Raw genomic sequence first — 23,713 nt, 5'->3', positions numbered from 1 at the left:
ACAACAAAGTTATCATCAACATTCCTTTTAAAGAGGTATAACTTTAAAAATGCATCACTTGTTGCCATAGTCTCTCCCCAACCAGCAACCCTACAGTGAACTTCCACTAAGTCAATTCTTGTCATGCTAGGCATTCACAAATCAGATGCAGCAGATGTAATTATTAATTTGGTCCATGCCTTTTACCAGCATCACATATTTCAGCAGCTACATCTACGTTACAGCTGATATCAGCACAAGTAAACGTTCTCCCCAGAGAAAGACATTGTGCAGCTGGAGAAGAAAAAAAACTGTGGTTTTCCAGGGAGCAGGATTAACGGTCATAAACCAAGAGTAATTACCTAAGGGTTTTTAAAAAAAGTAAACAGAACTACACCTATTTTGAAAATGCCACATTAAACAAAAGTTAGATAAGGTTTTCTTGCTCTTCATATAAAATAGGTAATGTATTGTAACTGTAGATCGATGTATCCTAAAAATATTAATGAAAATAAAGTACCCTCTTCCCATGTCAAAGGCTTGGTGATTTCACACTTTGGTGGTTCAGGCAAATGCATTGAAGTTTCAGAGTCAAAACCTATTCGGTCAGCTTCACGACGAGCCTGTCTTAAGATGACACCACCCTGATCTCTCAATCGCACAGCTGCTCGGTAAAATATTGTGTCCTTTGCATTGTATTTCATACAATTATCTACAATAAGGTTAACATCAGCTTCAAATTCATCCAGATTATTATAACCATGATCTTCTATCCTTTTTCTCATTGTGGAGAAGTCCATTGGGTGTGTTATATGATCTAAATAGTCTGGAACCTGAAAATATATAGAAAACAACTTTAGTAAATGATGACCTTGTAAGAAATGCGCCGAAAACAAATACTTGCCAATTGCAAAAGATCTTACAGTTTATTTTTTAATTAGAACTACTTTCATGAACATAAATTTTAGAAAATACAAGAAACATGAAGCTCAAAATTTCTGGTGTTCTAAAAAAAAAATCAGGAGAATGACTAAACAGTCTACTAGCCTTGAATGCAACTAATTACAAATGGGCACTCAACCTTGTCAAGAACAAACAATACTAAGCAACATTAAATGTAAATGTCATGGGATGTCGACACTACTCTTCCATCATCAATATGCATGAACAGAGTCAAGGTTTTGGTGAAGTTTGTTTGTGCCAGAGAATTGGGTGAGGGTCAGTTGAGCAACCAATTCTCACTAACCTAGATGCCAAATGAAACCAATACATTTACAGATGGAGGTAAAAACATATAAATAAGAAACGGCAATTAAAACTGCAATGTCTGCAAAGGACTATTTCTTTTCACTGACTAGTAGAATGTTAACTTGTGTCTTAAGAATTGTTATTATTTTGCTTTGTGTAGAAATTGTGGTAAATAGATTAAACCGTAAATATAATTAAGCAATTAACATTATTACAAATTCAGTTTCTGCTTACACCCAAAATGGACACAGTAAACAACATGATGAACTGATGTCTACCCAATGGTAATGGCAAGTATTACAAATCATTTTCAGACTTGCACTTGAATTTCGTATGGTTGGCAAACTGTCAGCACTATTTTGTTTGACAACTTCTGGGTGCGTGTACGCACGCAGTGAGGGTTATGATGGTTGGGAATGATGAGTGCAGAAGTTGGAAAATTTGAAGATTTGTTCATACTGCATGTTTCGGTTCATGGAAACGTGTGCAATTTGCTTGTGCGTTATTATTTATTTTGGAGCTTTGAATTTTGAACTAGTGATATATAGGTTGTGTGCTTGACTGGGTTTAATTATTAACTTCCAAGTATTTCTATTTTAAAAGCAGACAGAAAGATAGATAATCCATGGGAACAGATGGGAATTTGATTAAATTGGGGTAACAAACAAAGTGGAGTGCAATAGGTGTGTATATATAGAAGATGCTGGATGTTTTTCTGGTATTGGTTAAACAAACATTATCATTTTGGCTTGGATAAAAAGTTTTTGGGTTTCAGTTGGACAGGTCTGAATAGGTCTTGGCTGAAGCTGGCTGTGTAATATAGTTGATTCTGAGAAACAGAGACAGCTTTAGAAATTTAACAAATTGGTTACCTTTGTATAAGGAATTTAATTTAAAGTTTCCAGACAAGGAGGGCTTGGTTAAAACCCTGAAGTGGGTAGTTGAAGCTGAGCAAGTTTTAGCTTAATTGTATGAAAGTTCCAGGAACAGGCCATCAGATTCTCAAGATAAGGAATTGAAGCCACAGATAAATTAAGCACTAAAGGAGAAATTCCCTCTGGTGTTAATACTATAAAGGAGTGCTTTTTAGATTAATAGGACTGTACTTCACTGAGTGTTTCAATTTTTTTTTTTAAATTTGTGTAGTAGGAAAATAGCTTATTATATTTTATTTCTTTTACAGTAATAACCTTTGTCTATTGTTAAACCCAAATCTGCAACACTGCATGTTTGTTTTTCAGTTTAAAAACATGATCTATCAAACCAGATTTCAGCCTGGGATTTGACTTGTCCAGTAATAAAGTCAGCTGGGATTATAAAAGAAAATATAGCCAGCATGAAGCTGATAATGGATCAAAAATTTTCAGAGCACATCATGGAGATCCTTGTGGAGGAAATTAGCAAGGAGGTGGGCTTATTTCCTGCTGATAGGAGATGGGTGCTGAGGCAAATTCCTTAGCCACAGAGACTCAGCATATATAGATGTATAGCTTGATGAAAATATCCCTAAAGTAGGATTAATTAGCTTGCCCAACCTGTGAAAAGTGTACAGTAATTCAGGATAATGTGAGAATCCACATTAAAAGTAATGCTAAAAAACAGAAATAATGTAATTCTGGCCATAACAAATAGTGGACTTTGCTAAATCAAAACAAGGGAGAGTCATACCTCTTTTAAACTCACTGGCTGAGCAAATATATGTGCAGGGTCCTTTTCCTGAAGCTGTTCCAAAACAGAGCGTAACATAACAGTCAAGGGTGTCAGCTGGAGCTCCATAGCAATCTGTTGAACTTTGACCTGCCAACATTTAAACATATTTAAGTCAGGTACTATTGTTTCAAATCACAAAAACCAAGAACAACAGCGTCCTTTAAAGTGAAACAATTCACTAAAGTTGACCAGAATGAATACTAAACAATACCTCTTCACGTTTTAGTTTTTCACGTTTACGAATAAGTTCAACCAGTAAACGTGCCCTTTCTAAGTCATGGCGTAGCCTCTGCCAATATTTCAGCTGCTCCTTCATGCTGTTTTTTTGTTCATCATCTGTTCTCTTCTCCAGAGGATGAAAGAGGGAGACAAAGGTATTAAGAATTCAAACAAAAACTACTTTATTAAAAATCATATTGTTACAGTAGCAGATCCATATGAAAATTCAAACTATTTCTTGAGAGTTCTCCCTTCCTTGCCAAATAACAAATAGTTCTCTGAAACAAAAAGCTATTAACTTACGCAATCGCTGTCATGTTTGATGTTGCTCCAGTAAAACACTTACTACCTTTGATTATAACCTTGACATGAAAATTATTTTTGCTCCTTTAAATGCAAGAGTTACACATTGAATAACTAGAATGCACAACTGTCCATCAGATTTGATTGAATCACAAAACACCTACCTTCACCTGCCAAAACTGGTCTAAGAATTAATCTGTATTGTAAAAATATCAATCCTTGTAGCCAGTCCTTCATATGCCCTTTGATCAGTATGCTGGAATTTCACTTACTTTCAAAGGGAAAATCTGATATTCTTCCCCCTCTCAAGGTCTGTAACTACCCATTGACTTGGAAAATGTTAAGATACTTCTGACAACTGTTTTGGTCTGCAGTTATTCCTGAGCAGATATTAGCTATCTTTAATGTTACAGATACAATTTTTTGAATTTGCATTTTTGTAGGATATCAAAACAAACAACTTTGCATGCACTGACTACCCACAGTGGAAGCACATGGACCAGTTTCTCAACAGTGTCATACTTGGATCCCTTGTGCCAAATGTCAAAAATAGTGCTTTGTTCTCTGACTGGCTTCCCTTCTCTCTCCTGCTTGCCTTCAGGGTATTTACCATGTCTGTATCTCTCACTCAGATCCACGCCAATTCCTAGCTCAAACTATTGTTCATCAGCCAGAATTGCTACCTGCCTGGGTCCTGCAACCCTCTGAGTGGCCAAATTGAAAAAGGTATTAACTTTTCTTTTAATTTAAAAAAAACTTATCAAAGTTTTTGTAAATCACCTCAATTTTAAATCACTAACTCTGATCAAAATTAAATGGCTTAAGTTATTCAAATTACACATATGTGTGGTCAGACTATTTCTTGAGGGTAAGGTTTCTATACCTCTGGCATTAACTGATGAACACTTAAAATAGTCCCTTTTGTCTGCAGCGCTCTCATGATAGAGCAAACTTTCAGAGGTTTTCCTGTCAACCTGTTATGTAACGGCAGTACCCATTGTTGCATGGGTCAATTTAACTTGTGTTAACCATTCAAAATATAAAAGGGCCACATCTACCCTTTTCTGAAACTTACGGATTAAATGGACAAACTTCAATACTTCAGCTCTTAAGCCAAAGGCAGAGATCTGTCTCTCTATATCTCTCCCTCTGTCTCTCCCTCTCCCGCTATTATCCAGGAATTCCTTTTCTCCCCCATAGTAATTCAGATTTTAAACTTAGCTGTTCCTACTTTAATTCATCTTTATTATTTTACAACTTTTTATTTCCAGTTCTAGATATTGTTTTGCAATATGTTTTTCTGATGGAATTCAATCTCTAAGTAATTAGCTACTGCTTTTAGTCCTTCTTAAATACACATAATAGAGCTCTGAAATTTCTATTTCCTGCTCAGAGATATTTGGCTTGAAGGCAGAAATTAGAAATGTATAACAAACAATATTTAATTTAATTTCAAAAAACAGCATGTAAAAGTAACCATATCCTTCAAAATCACATTTTAATCCCACCTATACTGGAGTGACAGATACCTTTACAATTCAACCCAAGGTGGATCTGTGTCAGCAAGTCAAAATAGAAAAGAGTTCAACTTTCCAGATCAGTTATCACCTCAAATTAGATATAAATGCAATCATATTTATTCCAAAAACAACTTGTTTCACAAGTTTCAACAGAGAGATAAAATGTAACACAATCAATACCTGTTGCGCACTTCTCTGAGTCTGCAGATGCGACTGTAAACGTCGAAGTAGGGGTACACCATTTCTTGATTGTCGCTTGAGTGTCCAATAAACATACAATCGCTGTATGAATTGTTTCTTTCGTGGCACTGACACCTGACTCATTATTTTGTTTAGCCTGTAAAGGTTTTAAAATAATAATTTCAGACATTATATTAACGATATCTTGGGAAACCAAGATTAGTGGTGATGCTTCTTCATAATATTACATCAATTTCTCTCTACCACCTGTTTGAATTATTTTTAATTTAGCAAATTACCCTGTGCTTTGCTCTCCAAGTAATACATTTTCTGCAAATGTTTAGGGATTCATTAAAACTAAAAAGGGAAAGACTGGTCATTTAGTGATCCTTTATGCTACAAATCCTTGTTTTGGTTAGCTAAAATAAAGACACACCATGTACAATTAACACCTGATGCACAAAAGTACAACCAGGGACATGAATAAAAATTAGTCAGAGAGGTGAAAGAGACAGAAATTTAAAAAAAAAACGTGCTTTTGATGGTTAGTTAACAAATAATTTGATTGCAAATCTTCTTACATGAAACAGGCACTTTTAGAAAAGTTAAAATATATAATATGGCTTATTTTATTAATCTTACTAACCTAAAAGAGACATTCATGACATTTAACCCTTTCATGCACATTCAATAAAGCAAATTGCAAACGAAGTACATGTCAAAATTTGAAACAGAAAATACTCATCAGTAATGCAACACAGATCGGTATTCTACACTAGCAAATTAAATTCATTAATGACAAAAATAATCAATTAACATTTACTTATTACGATACATTTAGTACGCAGTAATTTTACTGCTCAAAATCTGACAATCTTGATAGAGCGTCAATTTCCAGCAGTCAAACAAGACGGCTGAAATTGGCATTAGTCCATAAAACAAATCAAATACGCTTGCCATCAACTCCATGCTCGCAGAGTCTCAATGTAAATCAGAAATATCCACAATTACAACACTTTATTTAAACCACAAGTTAAAAGTCTCAATTCCTCTAATCTTCTCACTGTCAAAGTCTACTTACTTCCACTTGAAAATCAATTCTCTTTATCAACAGCTGAAACCCCTACTGATGTATTGATTCTTTCCAGACCAGATGAAGCCAATTTTAAGAGCTTTGGCTTTCTATTCCACACAGCATAAAATTGCAATGTGTGAGAAATTCTACTGTACATAATCTATTCAATACAATCCTCCATTCACTCCCCTTAACATCTTTCTCAATGCCTGTTTCTAAACAAGATTTGGGTCAATGCCCAGCATTTTAACACACGTGAAGCATCTTGACATTTTCCACATTAAAAGCATTATACAAAATACAAGTTATTGTTATATACATTGTTCTGTTGGAGCTTGTGAAAATGTAGATGTCAAGACTGAACCCAACATGTTTAGATTCAGTCACCAAAGGAGTCCTGCTATTTTTATATATTTTTTTAGAAAAGGACGAATGTCCAGTCAGAATGACTACACACTAACATTGAACTTTTAACTGCTCAATTGCAAACAGATTTTGATGTTAAAATCAGTCAGTAGCTAAAAAGCACATTCAGTGGATGTCAAAGATCTTGAAATTAGGTATAAACATCAAACATTAATAATATTTAAATAAAATACTTGCATAATTTTTAAATGCTTCAGAACATCCCAAATAACGTTGAAGTGAATTAACTATTTTAAGTGTACCCATTGTTATAAATGTAAAATATTTGTCTGAGTTAATGAGTAAATTCCAATCTTTGCCAAGATACTTTCTCAGCCAGGGTATCAATACAGATACTATAATCGGTTCTCATAATCTCTGGTGAGAGGGGAAAAACTAGCCAAAATTCTTACACAAAAGGTTTTATTAACGTGGAAATTCAAAGGTGGGGATCAGTTTAATACAGTGTGGCAATATTCTCATGTATCAAGTAGATTGTCAATTTGCCCTGCCCTTTAGTTAAAGCATTGGTGGATGAATGCCATCTGCAAAACTGTGCTACAAATATATAAGTGCGTCGGGTGGGGGGAGGTATTATTCTTTTAAGAAATACAATGAAATAAAAGCATAAAACAAAAGCAGAATATTTTGGATGGTGGAAACCTGAAAGACAAATAGAAAAAGATAATAGTTAACAATTAAGGATGATATTGTGCAGGTTTCAGTTCAATGTCCTTTCATTCAACCAGAAACATTTATCTCAGTTTCTCTTTCTATAAATCCTGTTAGAAACCACAGAGTTTCCAATATTTTCAGTTTTATTAAAGTACAGGGAAATCCAGCAGGATTTTCTCTTGAATTGTTGCAAAATAGCGCAATTCTTATCAAATTTTAAAATAAAACTTGTTTAACGTTTTTATGATCATTTTATGTATGCTCCGAAAAGGTCACATATTTAGTGTCTATTTTACACACAGTTGAACAATAAGAGTTTTGAAATATTATTGCAACTTTATCCATTAAGGTTTGGAGGGGAAGAAAACTGCTTCAATGTTTGCCATTAAACTTATTTTGTTGCCCATTACAAATATAAATCTACCCCAACTGTAATATTTATTTTGTTGAGATAAATACAGTAAGCCATTCAGTCCTCCCTTTTATCATCACAAAGTTAAATGCTCAAAAAATACTCAGGAAAGCTTCTTTTTTCATGAATATAAAATTTAAAAAAGTAATGAACTGGACTTTAAAAAAAAAACTAAGTAGCTGGAGGTTATTTATTGTTGAGTGTCATGACCTTGATAAGATATCAAAATAAGACCACATCTGTAATGTGAGCAGGCATAAAAGATGTCTCAACACTATTTGACAGATATTAGGAATAGTTCTTCGCAGTGCACCAACTTGTATCTATCCCTCAAGCAATACCTAAAACATTGCATCTCTTCATTATCCAATTGCTGTCTGTGGAATCTTGTGTACAGCTGTCCTTTCTTACATTAGAATACTGACAACAATGCCGAAGTATTTAGTTGACTGCAAAATACTTTGGATGTGTCAAGGTAGTGATTCAGGGTTTTAACAAATCAACTTTACAGAAAAAAAATTAAAAAGAGGGAAAGAGAAGGGAAAAACCTGTTCGTCATTCATTTACTAAAGCATAAAAAGTATGAAAAAAGATCAGCAGATACAAAAGGAACGTTTGACCAAATTTGAGAACTAATGTAATAAGAAAATTCCATAAGTGAAAAGGATACTCAAAAGCATGCCATCCTATGCTAACTCAATGTTAGTACAATTACACAGCCCTTCCTGAAGGCTTTTCCTTGCTTGGTTAATATTATAAAGTTGAAAGAAAAATCTTATTTTAATTAAAAGCTTTTTCCTTTCACTGTGGCAGCTTCAAGCCAGTCTTGATCCAACAACCTGTTCTACAAACTCTACTCACATCTTGATAGCAATGACAAATTCTATCAAAGTATTTGCACAAAATAATTGACACTAAGTAAAGCAACATAATGTGCAAAACAAACGAGGCAGGCTAGAATAACTCCAGTTTGGCAGTGCGTGTGGAGGGAATCAAGAGTTGACCTCAATTCCAGTGCGGCCCTTATGAAGAGACTCTAGCATTTTGCATTTGTAGTATTTTGCTTTTACACGTGTTCAAATGAATTTGCCCCAACTCCCAACAGTTACACATTGTCTAAACAATTCCAGGACCTGTTTGGCTCTCAGTAATATGCCGCAAGAACAAACAGACTAAACTAAGAAAAAAAACCTTTGTTAGCAGAGATAACCAACAGCAATCAGGATAAACAATCTTGGTCTGAAAGCATATATGACATCTGCCTTCATAGAGAGTCTCTCAACTTAATTTTCATTATATTATTAATGTAAAGTTATCAAACCATACCTTATGCACATTAAATACAACACATTTACAGAAAGTGCGCTGTGGAAGTATATTTGAAATGTAACTAAGGTACATTCAAAAAACATAAATAAGTTACAATATAGGTTTAAACAGAAATAGAAAGGAACTGGAGATTCTGCTAATGGACTATTTTGGTAAAGTTAGAGGGGAATTAGGACTTGGGAGATTATGCTGTAGCCATACAGGACATTGGTTAGGCCACTTTTGGAATACTATAGGTAATTCTAGTTTCCTGCTATAAGATGTCATGAAACTTGAAAAGATTCACAAGCATGTTAACAGGGTTGGAGGGTTTGAGCTATAGGGAAGGTTGAGTAGGCTAGGGCTATTTTCCCTGGACCGCTGGAAGCTGAGGGGTGACCTAATGGAGGTTTATAAAAGGAGGGCATGGATAGGGTAAACAGACAAGGTCTTTTCCCTAGGTTGGGGGGAGTCCAAAACCAGAGGGCAGAGGTTTAAGAGGGGGGGAGATTTAACTGGACATATGGGGCAACTTTTTCATGCAAAAGGTGATGCTTCTATGGAATGAGCTGCTAGAGGAAGTGGATGAAGCTGGTACGATTACAACAACTAAAAGACATAGACTTATGAATAGAAAGGATTCAGATGAACATGGGGCAAATGGGACTAGATTTATTTAGGATATCTGGTTGGCATGGACGAGTTGGACAGAACGGTCTTTCCATGCTGTATATCTCTAGGATTTTATGACATTCAAACCTATTGCCCTAAACAGATGAGAGAATTTCTCTGGGGTGGAGGGAGGGTAGGTGTAGTTCCATTCTTATGCTATCGTTACGGCAAAACATAGCACAAAATAGTAATGATGTTATCAAGCGGATTTTTGTACCCTCCCTAAAAAGTACTACACCATGTCTGCATTCTAATTCTCAAAATTCTACGTATGCAGCAACTTACATTTTACACAACACTTAAAATGTAGACAGGTCTTCCAAGAGCTTCAGGTGTGCATGTAAAATTAAAAAGGGTGCAAAGATGATAATAAAAATGTGACCAAAACCTAACAAGATGAATTTTAGTACAGAACATGAAACCAACCGACAGACTGGGAAGTGGGAGTGACAGATTAGGAGGGACTTCTAAATTGTTAGATCTAAGCAGTTGAACACACGTTGAGACAATGAGAGAAATATTGCACTGGAGGTGGCAACGAGTAGAGGTTTGTGAAAGGTATCTTCTTTAGTCTCATGCTCACTTGTTTAGCTATGCCTTTATGGCATCCAATTTTTAATAATTTGTAATATTAGAAGTGAAAAGTGAAATCTTGCTTGCTATTTTCATTGTGCACTTCATGTCAATCCAGCCAACTCCTTTTCTCAACAAAAAAAATTACAGCAGTGACTTTGCTGCACAGCAAAAAAACATGAGTATGCGCTTCATTTACATTCCAGGAAGAATAAGTGGAGTTTGATTTTGACCAAAACTACTTCATCCATCGTCACAATTTGACTGATCTGCATGGACATTTGTTGCACCAAAGCTTTAGTTACAAAATTCTTAATGAATTCAATCTATTAGAAGCATCATCCTCTACAACTCTAACCTTCTCCATCATACAAGCTTCTTTCAACTTTGCATTCCTCCCAACTTTGATCTCTTCAACATTTCTAGTTCTGTATCACATTCTGGCAGACATGCTATCAACCACATTGACTGCAAGATCTGAAATGCTGTCCCCCATTCCTTCGGACCCATTTCTTTGATGAAGCTTTTGGTCACCTGTTCCTCAATTTAGTATTTTTCCTCAATTTAGTATCAAATTTTGTCTGCCTACATTCCTGTTAAGCACTTTGGGGCATTTTAATATAGTTGCTGTGCATGTTGAACTAAATATAATTGGAAATTTATCTTAAAGGAGAAAGCTTCAGTAGTATAATTAACCAAATGTTAAGTTTAGCTTAGGTTTACTTGGATATTTTCAAAAATGTTAATTTCTTGAAAGCACAAAGTTTCATAAGCAAAGTTTGTTTAGTAAAGATATCACAAAACTATCAACAAGGATGGCAACACTTCAAACTGGTTCAAGAGAATGCTTCTCCAGAGGCAAACAGCCCATATCAATTGCTGTCGGATGGTATATAATATTTCAAAGGAAAGTTGCCTTTTATTTACACTTATATCATGCTTATGTTGAGGTGAGTTCACTTTCAGCTGCCAATTGGAATATGTAGAGAAAGTCAAAGCTATTGGTATTGCGGTTGAGGACAGCAAAATTATAAGAGAGGAACTTAATTATTTTCCAGAAATGATTACTGAACTGCCAAGTGTATTGGATGAAGTAATTTATTTTGAAATAATATTTAGCATTAGTTAATCAGCTGACCAAAGAAGGTTGAATGTGATTTCAGGTTCCCAACTTTGTCTTGACAGGGGATAACAGAGAAAAAAAAAGACATGGAAACAATTATTAAAGGAGGCATTGAACTTTGCTTTTTACTTTTCATTAGGTTAGATTTAATAGTCTGCAAGTTTCATCATACAGCAACAAAATGAAAAAAAAGTATCAAGTTTAAGAAAGCCACTCACCTATCAGGTTGAATGCATGGGACTGATACAACGGGCACAGCAGTACATTTTTCAACTAACAGTTTTCTAGATTTCTTTGTCTTCTGTCTTGCCTTACATTTTGTCTTAGTTGTCTTGTTAGGTGAACCTTTTCTACATATGCCGTTTTTCACTTCAGTTGGTTCGTAAATGTTTAACGGCCTTCTCACACACCCAGGAGGAGTGTGCACAGTACAGAAAGCAGTCTTTTTCACATTGAATGTTGTTGTTCCATTGGATGCAGTTTCTTTAACAGGTTCCATTTTCATGTACAGACCTGCCTGTTGAGCACAAGTTACATGGAATGCTGTATAGCAATTTGCCTTATGGCACTGGATGCAAGCACCTAGCCCTTTCTGTTTGCAGAGGTAGCATGTCAATTTCCACCTAGCTGCTGGAATGTTCTTAACACCATCAATAGGTTCTATGAATACAGTGTTAGCAAATCCAACTTCAGGAACCCACAGCGCACATACAACATGTCCCCACTGACCATCATCTGTCTTCTTGAAAGCACCCCCCTTATTTGGGCACAAGATACAATCAACAGATCGAGAGGGGGACTGCAAACAACGACGGCACAACCACTGTCCCTCAGGTATATAAGGAACTCCATAGCATTCCTGATGCACTGCTAAGTTACACATGTCACAAAATAATATTACATTACTGTTTTGACATTCTCCATCCATGCAAATACAACAAACAGCATCTTCATCAATTAATGACTGAGGATCACCTTGATTAGAGTTTTCAAAGTAAGATTCCTTCTCCAGTTTATCCATTAGGAACTCAAATACATTCTGTGAAACTGCACTCAAACCATCACTTTTGCGCCTTTCATTAATCATTTCCAACCACGCATAATCTTCCTCATCCATGTCATACTCAACTTCATTATTGAGCTCCTCTGGGGATTTTTCAATGAGCCTGTAATAAGATGAAGGCCGACGAGGAGCTGAAGGTGGTTCATAATCTACTATTCTAAATCTAGGTTCCGGCAATGCGTTCACCTGTGTGGGAGGTCCATGTTTACTCTGAATAGTGGCTTCCTTCTTTTTCACTTTATTAGATTTATACCTTTTAGTTTTTATGAAAACAGGTGGACGTTCACTATTTTCCTTGTTGCTATTACATTCAACAATTTCTTGGGCAGTTAAGTCATCTTCAGAAATTATCTCCAAAGGATCATAAATACTGATTCTATGCAGCCGACCATCAATTTCCATTTCAACCATTCGCTGTGCTTGGGCATACGTCAGCATTTCACGACTGGGTGAATGTTTCAGGCTACAAGGTGAAGCTGGACGCCTTGCTGACCCACGGTGGCACCTTCCCTTCCTTCTCATCGTTAACAATGGAGTCTGGTGAAGAAAAATGATTGAAGAGTTACAAACAGCTATGGTCATGTTTGAATTTACAAAATATTATAAAAAATAACCAGAAGTCAGAATGGGATAATTCCAAGAACACCTTTCCATACTGCCCCCATTTCAATTTTTCTCTCAACCCCCAATCTCATGGTATAATAAGCCTGTAATTAGGTTAATTACAACTGTTCCCTATAGTTAAGAACTCCAAATTGATGGATGGTCCTTTATTCCCAAATTTCTTTCAAAAATTGTTTCATAATCTTAAAAACTTTGATTGCCAAAATGCCTCCTTCTAATCTTTCCTGCACCTATGAATATAGGTATCATATTTACTTGTCACAATCGTTTTCCACTCTGGTATAATCCTAATTGAGTTTGCAACATATACACACTATGGTTTTAATGCCATAGGAAGAAGTACCCAAATTTACAGTAACTTTAACTAGACTAACCAATGGTTTGCTAGTTTGTCATGCACAGGAATTCCAACAGTGCAAGTTCAATTCTTGTGCAGAATTGACTGGCTCTTTTTAAACGCCCCCCCTTGAGAAAACATAGACCTATGGCCTGGTGAGACTATGGGACTTTACCTATAAATGCCTAAATAATGGATTTAGCTACCTGTAAATTCTGAAGTCAAACAATTCATATATATTCAGTAAGCTTTTAAATTCCAAAGCAAATGATGCAACCATGCTTTTTAAAATTGTTATACTTATTTTAAAATTCAATTCCTGTAGAAATTTATACTATGGTGAAAATATTGTGATAAAGATATGCAGTATTTCCTCCCAAAACGTATAGCTGATCTACCCAACAAATGCAGAGTTTGAATGAATATGATTTTTGCATTTGTAACTGAAGATGGTAATTTATAACATAACTTCCTTGGTTCCTTGCCAATTTTGCCCACCTTTTATGAAAGAGTTAATTCATGCTAGAATCACAGGCAACAGTCCGTAATAACGTGGCTGGTTTTACCAACCAATATAATGCACTTCCCAGTATTGATCACTGGATGGTGTAGGAGAGTGAAAGCCCTCATTAACTCCCCATTCCTAGGCACAGGTATAGGCATACTATCTTACTAATTTACTGCCCAAACTGAGATGAAATAACTGATTCAAAGTCAGAATTGAAATTGGAAGTCTCTGATTAGTACACAACTTGGATGAACCCTGGCTATTTTTATCCAAATGACACTACACTAAATATACATTTGGGAACTACTGTATCAGAACTGATGTTTTGTTGTAATTTCAACAGATCACACAAACAGAACTGAAAGATGCAAGATGTGAAATTTATATTTTAATACATAATTTACAGTTTGTAATTTGAATTAGTAGCATGTGGGTTTTGGTCTGTGTATGAGGGAGTTTAATGATTAGCTTGACAGTATTTCTGGAACCATGATATTTTTAAAAAATTAAAGAGAGAGACTTCCTGTAGAGATCAGTTTAACAAGCAGACAGACTAAACATTAGCCTGTTTGCAATTTAGAAGGATGAGGACTTTTTTTGTTGCTTAGGGAAAATATCCTAAGTGTGGAAACCTTTTGTTTTTCAGTTTGTAAAGGTTCTGGTGGAAGTCCGATTTGTTAAACACTTTCTGTTGAAGGAGATAGTTTAGAACTGTTAACAAATAGATAAAATCATTATAAGGATTTTTAGCTGCAAGTTCCAGACCACAAGTGTTTGATTTGAAGTGAAGGAGGTCTAAGCTCTATTGACAGACGAACAAGAAAGAAGTTACCAAAACTCTCAAGGCTGAAAACTGAATGGAACAGTTAAGTTAAACTTTCAGATGTAACAGACAAGTGAACTCTCTGGTATTTGAATAATGTAGTGATAGCATTAAATAGATGAGATTGTATATTTACAAGTTTCAAAATCATTCAAATTGTACCATATGTAACTAGCTAAGAATACTATCTTTTCTATGGTGTAATAAACTTTTATTGTTAAAACCAAACTGCAAGCATTACATTCTTGTGTTTTAGTAAAAAGCCACTTTGCATAGGAGGGAATCCACCATTTTGCAATATGTTTATTTGTCATCTATATCAGCAGCATCTAGCTTACCCACTCTACCACCTTTCTCAATGCTTCCATGAGTGTGTTATAAAACTCGATTGATAGCCAAACATCAATCTCAACTTCACAAATGAGAAAACTGAAACCAATATGAATGTTTCCCCACTATAATCTTTGTGTACTTGTCACCAATTCAAACATCGACCTGTCATGTCTGAATTAAAGCCATTTCCAACTTCAAAAACTTAGTCAATATTCCAATCTCATTCCTACTCCTTCACAACAACTGCCTCTTTCCACCTCAAACATTATATTGATCTATTTTGCACCAGCTGAAACCATCATTTTGCTTCTCACACGATAAAAGTGAGAGTGAGATAGATTGCTAATATTCGAACTTTAAATAGGCTGACGTTGTAGCGAGGGGGTCAACCAGCAGAACACTGGAATGATCAGGTTGACAGATTCAGCAAAACAAAAATGCATCGATGATTGTTCAAACTAATAACGAAATCTTGTGGAAGGTTTAATTTGGAGCAGTCTTCTATATTATTGCATTGAAAAAAAAGCTCTGAAGAACATTTCCAGTGAACTATCCAATCAGACAAAATACTTCAAGATAAATATTACGAGACACACTGATTGTTTCATTTGGCCTCATCTAGTTATTTTTAAAAGCAAAATATGCAAGCACTTCTGTTTTGGGGAATAAAATCCATTCAATATATTAGTTAACTGCAGATTCTTTTAAATACAGTTGCTGGAATGATGTGACTTTGAAGGTTTTGTTTGCAGATGTCTTCTCTTACCAGAAGACTTTTACCAAACTGAGCTTGGATTTGGAAAAACAAATGAAACAGATGGAATGAACACCTTTGGTAGTAATGGAAACTTGGAATAAAATTATTAAAATGCTACATCGAAAATGTATAAAGGCATCACACACCACATTGCTTTGAGTTTATGTTCATGCTATTACCTAATATACCTAACAAGAAGGGATTTGCAAAGGACATGTCATAAGTGTGTGTCAAATTATGGCTCCTGAGTGATCACTGACATGTGAATCTTAAATCCTAAAACAATGGAGCCAAACAAAGGAACATGACAGCATTGTCATTACATTTTCTGCAATCAACAATGAACATCAGAATGAGGAATAAAACTTGCATTCATCCAATAGACTCAATAAATCTTTTTTTTTTAAAAAAACGCCCTTTCTACATCAAATGTAGATCATCTTCCAAGAAATCGCACTAAGTCAACCTGATGAAATCTACCGCACTGATGCAAATAAAAACTTCGCTTAAGCAGCTTTCAAGGGAACTAGAATGCCAACATCATGAAGGATTTCATATTAGAAATGTCACCTACAAAAGCGAAATTGTGATCCTCCGCAATCGGAGAAAGATTTATTTTTACAAGTTCAAAGTGGCAGTTTACTTGGGGAGATTCTTGGAAAGGACCGAATGTTTCGAGTACAGGAATGCAAATGGGGGGTGGGGTGGGCGGTGAAATGGAGAAATGAGCGTATCTGAAGTACAGAAGAAAGCGAAACTCCGCTAACAATAATAGGGTCGGCCATTGAATGTTGGTGAGCGACAGAAGTTTTGCCAGACAAGTGCAAGGAGGGAGACGGGTTGAGTGTTGAGACAGTACAACTTTAATGTTGAAGGAAGGTGGGAAGCACTGAAAAAGGCCAGAAGGTTGTAACTCACTGAAGAATTTTTGGGGCTTTTCTTTTTTTTGCACAAACCCGGAAGTGGCTCCGGTCCGGCCGGGGGGGTGACGTCAGCGCGTCGGCCCCCGGGCCTGTTTGAATGGAGCGGCGGCAGCGCCCGGCGCCGGTGGGAGGCGGATAACCCTCCAACCCCCACAAATACCCCCTCCCCCCGAACATACCAAGACCTCCCACGGCTCCTCCCACTTACAAGTACGCGCCATCATTCATCTATCCCGCCTGACCGCCCGCCTTCTGCGGCACCGACTTTAAACCCCGGAACGCAGAGGGGGGAGGAGAGCTCCAACAAACTCAGATCTCATCCATATCCCCACACACACACACAGGGAAAAAAATAAAATGGCGCCCGACAAAACAAGCAGCAAGGAAGGTACTCGCTGCTTGTCCGCCCCCCCTCCTCCTCTATTCCCACTCAGGTTAACAAGTCTCTATCCACCGGCGTTTTAAAAGGCAAAACTTACCGCCTATTGCCTCTGCGGGGACTTTGTTTTTTTAAAAAAAAACAATTATCACTTCGCCCTCCCCACCACCTCCGCTTCTCTCCCGTTTGGGGGGGGTGGGGGGCTGTGTTGTGCGTATGTGTGTTTGTCAGCGGGCTGGACTGACGCGCCCTCTCCGTGCAGGCTCCGCTTTCCTCGAGGCCGTACATCAAACGGACGGACCGACCGCGCTCTCGAGACGCTGCCCCCGGGCGAATGAAAACACGGCGCCCTCGAGGCCCGCGCGCAGCCGCCGCCTCCTGCTGCTGATCGCGTTCCACCGCCAACTGTCACGGAACGTGCGAACATTCGACAGTTCCCGTCCCCTCCCCCCCAACGATGATTTTTTTCTCTCTCTCTCTCTTCCTCCTCCCCCCCTCCCACCCAGACTCTAATCGCCCTCGCTTCTGTGCTTGAAGAAGCTCCTTTCCGCTTCTTCAACAACAATGCACCGTTTCGCTTACGCAAGGACGTTAGAGTCGCGGTGGGAGAGTGGAGGCGGGGCTCGACGTCACGCGCCCACCGGCCGGCTTGCCTGCCGTTCAGCCGGTCTGATTTGCCCGCCGGCGTCTCCGCCAATCAGCGAGCGAAGGGAAGTCCTCCCGCCCCACCCACCCAGCGCGCGCGGTAAACCTTGTGTTTCAGAGGGGAAACCCCGTGGCTCGCTGTTACTCCGAAGGAGAGGCGGAGGGAAGAAGCGTTCGTTTGAAAACAGGAGAAAGGCAAGAGAGAATCCCCACTTTCCGAAAGCATCTTCCGTCTGAAATCGTGGCTCGTCTTTGAAGATAGGACGTAACGTGCGTGACTCAAGTTCAAACACAAGAGGCTCTGTGAAAGATCAGCGTGTTGGTTAGCTCTGATTTATGATGCAGTGTGGGTTCCAAGTCCTTAAGACATTTTTTCCCCTAATCACCCTGTTCAGAGATATTGCAATACACCTCTGCAGCAGGTGGAACTTAAAACCTTCTGGTTCAATGGTAGGTATAATGCCAGTACACCACAAGAGCCTGCCTGGAAGGATTCTCCTTGTCAACCCCTTTTGCCCTAGCCTGATGTGTTTGGGTGACTCCAGTCGTCCCTCCCTAATACAATAGCAACACTATGGGGCTGCTTGGACCATGGTGAGGTTACTCACTTTTATGAAATGTATCTGTATTTTTATGGCGACATTGTAACCCACTGACTTTAGATTCCTATGGAAGAAGCAGCGCCATCAGTTTGGATGTTTTTGGGAACATGGCTTAGCATGTAGATCAAGAAGCTTGGAACAGGATGAAACTGCTCATCTTCTGGTTTTCAAAAACATATAGACTGGGGTGAAATGTATTGCTGACGTGAGGGAACAAATAACCAATCAACAGCAAAATCCTTCCCATCCCAGTAATTCTTCACATGATAAAAATAAAGTGCTTTGGAAACTCAGCAGGTCTGATAGAATCTGTAAAGACAGAAACCGTTAATGCTCGAGTATGAATCTTCAGAACAAGCTATTTGGTTTGGGATAACTGCATAAGGTCAATTGGGTAAATAGACTAGAAGGTACAAAGGTAAATTGACATACAAAAACATCTAAAAAATACAGTTAAAAATCACACAACACCAGGTTATAGTCCAACAGGCTTATTTGGAAGCACTAGCTTTCAGAGTGCTGCTCCAACCACCTGATGAAGGAGCAGTACTCCAAAAGCTAGTGCTTCCAAATAAACCTGTTGGACACTAACCTAGTGTTGTGTAATTTTTAACTTTGTACACCCAGTCCAACACCGGCATCTCCAAATCAAAAATACACTCCACTTAAAACCAGAACTCAGCACGTAGGGCCCCCATCTGTTGCTCCTACAGGATAAAGTGAAGAGATTTCGAATGTTGCAAAGAACAGCTAGTTTTCCAGCAATTTCTGTTTTTGTGTGTGAGCAAATCTGAGGATTGGGTGTGTTTTGGAAATGAGCAAAGGGTCACCAAAGAGTCGATATGTGGAAAATAGAGTAAACTAGCTGGAAATATAAAGCATATTGTCAAATCTTTTATGAATCTATAACATGATGTGAAGAAGCTGGTGTTGGACAAAGGCAGAAGTCACATGACATCAGGTTATAGTTCAACAGGTTTATTTAAAATCACAAACTTTCAGTGCGCTGCTCCTTCGTCAGGTGAAATCCTGAAGTGACACTTTAAGTGACGAAGGAGGATTGCTCCGAAAGCTTGGTGATTTTAAATAAATCGTTGGACTGTAACCTGGTGTCAAGTGAAATCTATAGCAAGGATGAGAGTGACTGAAGTAATCATTGCCTCAAAGATATACAGATCCTTCAGTCCAACCTGTCCATGCCAACTAGACACCTAAATAAATCTTGTCCTATTTGCCAGCATTTGATCCATATCCCTCTAAATTTTTCCTATTCGTATATCCAACCAGATGCCTTTTAAATGTTGTAGTTGTACCAGCCTCCTCCATTTTCTCTGGCAGGTTATTCCATACACACACCACCCTCTGGGTGACTCTTTCGGTCCCTTTTCAATCTTTCCCCTGTCACCTTAAACCTATGTTCTCTAGTTTTGGACTCCCTTACAATGGGGAAAAGATCTTGACTATTCATCCTATCGATGCCCCTCTTGATTTTATAAACTTTTATAAAGGTCACCTCTCTGCCTCTGATGCTCCAGGGAAAATAGCCTCAGCCTATTCTGCCTCCTTATAGCTCAAACCCTCCAACTCTGGCAAACTGCTTGTAAATTATTTCTTAACAACATCTTTCCTATAGCAGCAAGACCAGAATTGAATGCAGTATTCCAAAAATGGCCTAACCAGTCTCCTGCGCAGCTGCAACAGGGCATTCTAATCCCTGTACTCATTGATCAATAAAGGCAAGCGTACCAAACATCATCTTCTCTACCCTGACTACCTCCAACTCCACTTTCAAGGAACTATGAACCTGCCTCCAAGGTCTTTTTGTTTGGCAACACTCCCCTGGAGTGTATAAATCCTGCCCTGATTAGCCCTATCAAAATTTATTCTTATATTTATCTGGATTAAACTCCATCTGCCACTCCTCAGCCCATCTGATCAAAGTGCCAGTGTACTCTGAGGTAACCTTTGCTGTCCACTACACCATCAATTTTGGTGTCATCTCCTTAGAACATTTTAATATTGTTGAGATACATTATTGAAGCTTTTCTCTGTTGTTTAAATTGATGAATGCACAAAAAAGCAAATTACAAAAATTTATACAGCAGGAGAAAAAGGGTGCCAATTGGCTGTTGAGTCATTTTGATTGGTGAGGTGAGGTATTCCTGGGTACTTCAAAAACTCTAAGTGTATTTTGTTTACAGAGAACAGATGGCTGTATGTCAATCCTAGAAAGTTTTAAGTAAGATATGTTATGAGTGCAACTGATCATTTTAAATTAGCTTTAATATTAGCCACTGTGGCACTTGGGATATTTTAGCAAGTGCATCGAATTATAGAATCCCAAATATATTTGTTTTGGCTTTTGCATGTGCCAGCTAGTTGAATACAGTTTGTTCTTTAGCTGATACAAGTGAAGGAAAATGCCTGACACTGAAGTTCAGTCACAGAATTGCTCTATCATGTGGTTTGGATTGACAACAGCATCTTGTTAGTAGAAAATGTCACTTGCATTTAAGGAGTTGGTTTAGCCCGTTCTCTACTTGTTATGCGTGGCCAAGGCTAGATCATAAATGAGAAAGAGTAGTACTTTGATTGCTGGTGTCTCTCTAGTAACACCATGGGTGTCCCAACAACCTGAACTGTAGCAATTTGAAAAGGCAAGGTACCACCTTCTGCATGGCGTCTTTAGAAGAGTATTAACATGTTCTACATATACAGTACTTGAACAAATAAAAAGAAATGCTGTATTCTTCCCTGGAAGAAAATGTTAATTCTTTGTTAATTTTGTACAAGTCATTCTGCTATAGTGTGACAGTTGTGTTCCTCTGCAACCTCAGGCTATAGAAAATTGTTATACCCGTTCACTAAAAAGTTCACATTGTCCAAACACTGTCCACAATTTATCAATCGTGTTATAGACAATTCACGGTGACGAAACACATGTTATAGCAGAATGACCCGAATTCCAAAGAAAGCATTATTCCTTTAATCTGTGCTTCAATTTTACTTCTCACTAATAAAAATGTAACATAATAATGTTCATAATCTACCAAATAAAACACAACCTTTCTCAACCCTCTTCGTTCCTTCCTGGAAATAAGCTGTTGTAACATTTTAAGTTAACCATATATTAAAACTTTCAAGTCACTTACATTTCACTTAATCGACCCATGATTTGACCTTTCATCAGCAACAATATCTGTCCAGTTGATTTGCTTACTCATTCGCCCTCACCTTTGTCTCAAACAAAAATGTTGCATTTTGGCCCCATTTCATTCCCTAAAATCGAAGTACATCAGAATCAAGAGTATCTGGCACATAGCTACGCAATACCAGCTCTTATTGGCATTACATTAATGGTATCAGGCCTCAGTCTGCTTTATAACAATCACTCACTGCTCCGGAACTCTCCAGTGCCAAGCTTAACCATTCTTCCTTCATCTTGAAGAGCGAAAATGATCAGTGAATTCTAGATCAAGAAGTTTGAGACTGTCTATTCAGTTGGTTCTCCTACTTCCTCTTCCACAAAATCAAATCTTTCTTCTATCCCAATCTTCCTCACCCTAAAGTCTCTCCCTCTAATTTCTTTCTGAAATCCTTCAGTCCTGTTTATCACTTGTCTTTGAATATGGTGGCATGCCACTTTCTTTAACTACTGCAGCCTATATTGTGCAGGTCCATCCATTGCTGCTAGGAAGGGAGTTCAAGGATTTTGATCTTGCAACAGTAAAGTGATTCATGCTTTAGCTTTGTCTTTTGCACTGAATTACTGGTTCCCACAATCACCTGACGATTCATTAGTTGACTGATGCCATATCCTTCGTGAACTTCAGGTCATCCAAATTTATGAATGTACTTACCCTTATTAGCCTGCATTGTCTTCCAACACCCCCAAAGATATAGAATTCTTATCCACTTATTTGTATCTCATCATGTCTTTCTCCCTCCCTAACCTTTCCCTCCTCAACTCTGACCACTTAGGTACTCACCCCACCATTATTGGACCTGCCTGAAGCTTCTTAGAATTCACACTCAGTATCTGCTTCCTCAACTATCAAACTGTCTAATCTCAAACATTTTTCACTAAGCATTTGATAACTTATTCAAATATTTGTTTTGTATTAGCATAGTTGATGATATTGTGATCACTTATGAAGAACTGAATGATCTTACCTCCCTGCTCTGCTCAATCATAGGTAAGGGTGTTAAAGCAGCTTTAGAGGAAGTTACAGAACTAATGAGTTATGGAATTCATCAATTAGGATTGATGAGTTAACTGCTACAATCGAACAAATAAGTCAACTTTAATAATCTTGTTACACTAGATACAATCCAAATGTAAATATCAAAAGGAAATTCAATTGAAAGCCCATTTAAAATAAATAGCATTATAATCAATTCCACAAAATATATTTATGAATGCAAAAATATGAATTTTCATGGATGCAATGTCAAATGCACAGTGGATTATAACCTGTTCTCTCCAGGAGACTTAGTTTTCTTGAAAATAGACCAAATCTGATTCACAACAATAAAAAAAAATCAGTAGAAAAACCTTTTAAAAATTGGACCCTCAATACTATTTTCCATGATTTTGAGATATTATAGTGAATCGGCAGTGACTGATTTCCATTTCAGTGGCTCAGAGACAAAAATGATTACACATGTAGATTGTCAAAGTAACATGCTTTCTGTTCCTGTGAAAGAAATCATACTGTCTCAGATTTAGACAAATAATAAGTACTAAACCTTTATAATACTAAGAATATTGTAAAGTTAACTGCAGTAGATAATAGCATGGACATGAATAGAGCCATAAATTAATGGTCGTCGAGATCAGAATTATGAAATGTACATTCTAATAAGCCAAATTGTCTTTATAGAAAAAAAATTATATTTATTCATGCATGTCTTTGGTGCATTTGATGGTGGCTTTAGAGTTGCATATGTTCCCATGTATCAAGTTACTAAGGATAACAATATTTTGATTTAGAATTCACCCAGGACCGAAATAAGGCTTTTTCAAACTCCAATCTTTCAAAATTTAAAGACAGAAGACGACAATGGATAAGGAATATCTAACCTCAAATAGGAATAAGCTGTCAGAGATTGAGACCAGATTTTGCAATCTAAATCTATGCTCCACTATCTTCTAATTTCAGTCCAAGATTTAACAACCTTTAAGAACAGATGAAATAATCAAGTTGGTCCAATTTATTTAGTTCTAAAGGACTCAAACTAATTTAAAAATTCCTATTACGTCACATAGCTATACTGAACATTTTTATTGTGTTAAGTGATCCAACACCTTTCACTT

The 23,713-nt window shown here is 37.3% G+C and overlaps 1 protein-coding gene across 3 annotated transcripts in view; it reads right to left on the bottom strand.

Moving 5' to 3' along the window:
* Positions 1 to 23,713, bottom strand: part of brd1a (bromodomain containing 1a) — a 49,812-nt gene that overhangs the window by 13,043 nt on the left and 13,056 nt on the right. The window contains exons 1-6 of one of the 3 annotated variants that reach the window (XM_043713716.2): positions 17,250 to 17,596; positions 11,621 to 13,002; positions 5,160 to 5,316; positions 3,149 to 3,283; positions 2,896 to 3,024; positions 500 to 812 (exon numbers count right to left, since the gene is read on the bottom strand). In XM_043713716.2, the coding sequence (XP_043569651.1) occupies positions 500 to 812; positions 2,896 to 3,024; positions 3,149 to 3,283; positions 5,160 to 5,316; positions 11,621 to 12,987 (2,101 nt within the window). In that variant the 5' untranslated portion in view covers positions 12,988 to 13,002; positions 17,250 to 17,596. Of the gene's footprint in view, positions 1 to 499; positions 813 to 2,895; positions 3,025 to 3,148; positions 3,284 to 5,159; positions 5,317 to 11,620; positions 13,003 to 17,249; positions 17,597 to 23,713 lie in introns of those variants that run through there. The other 2 variants (XM_043713719.2, XM_043713718.2) reach the window with 2 other exon arrangements.

The sequence above is a fragment of the Chiloscyllium plagiosum genome, unplaced genomic scaffold (assembly GCF_037043375.1).
Source record: "Chiloscyllium plagiosum isolate Xiang-an unplaced genomic scaffold, Cpla_swu_hap1 HiC_scaffold_23, whole genome shotgun sequence".
Taxonomy (NCBI): Eukaryota; Metazoa; Chordata; class Chondrichthyes; order Orectolobiformes; family Hemiscylliidae; genus Chiloscyllium; species Chiloscyllium plagiosum.
This window is presented reverse-complemented; position numbering and strand designations above follow the sequence as displayed.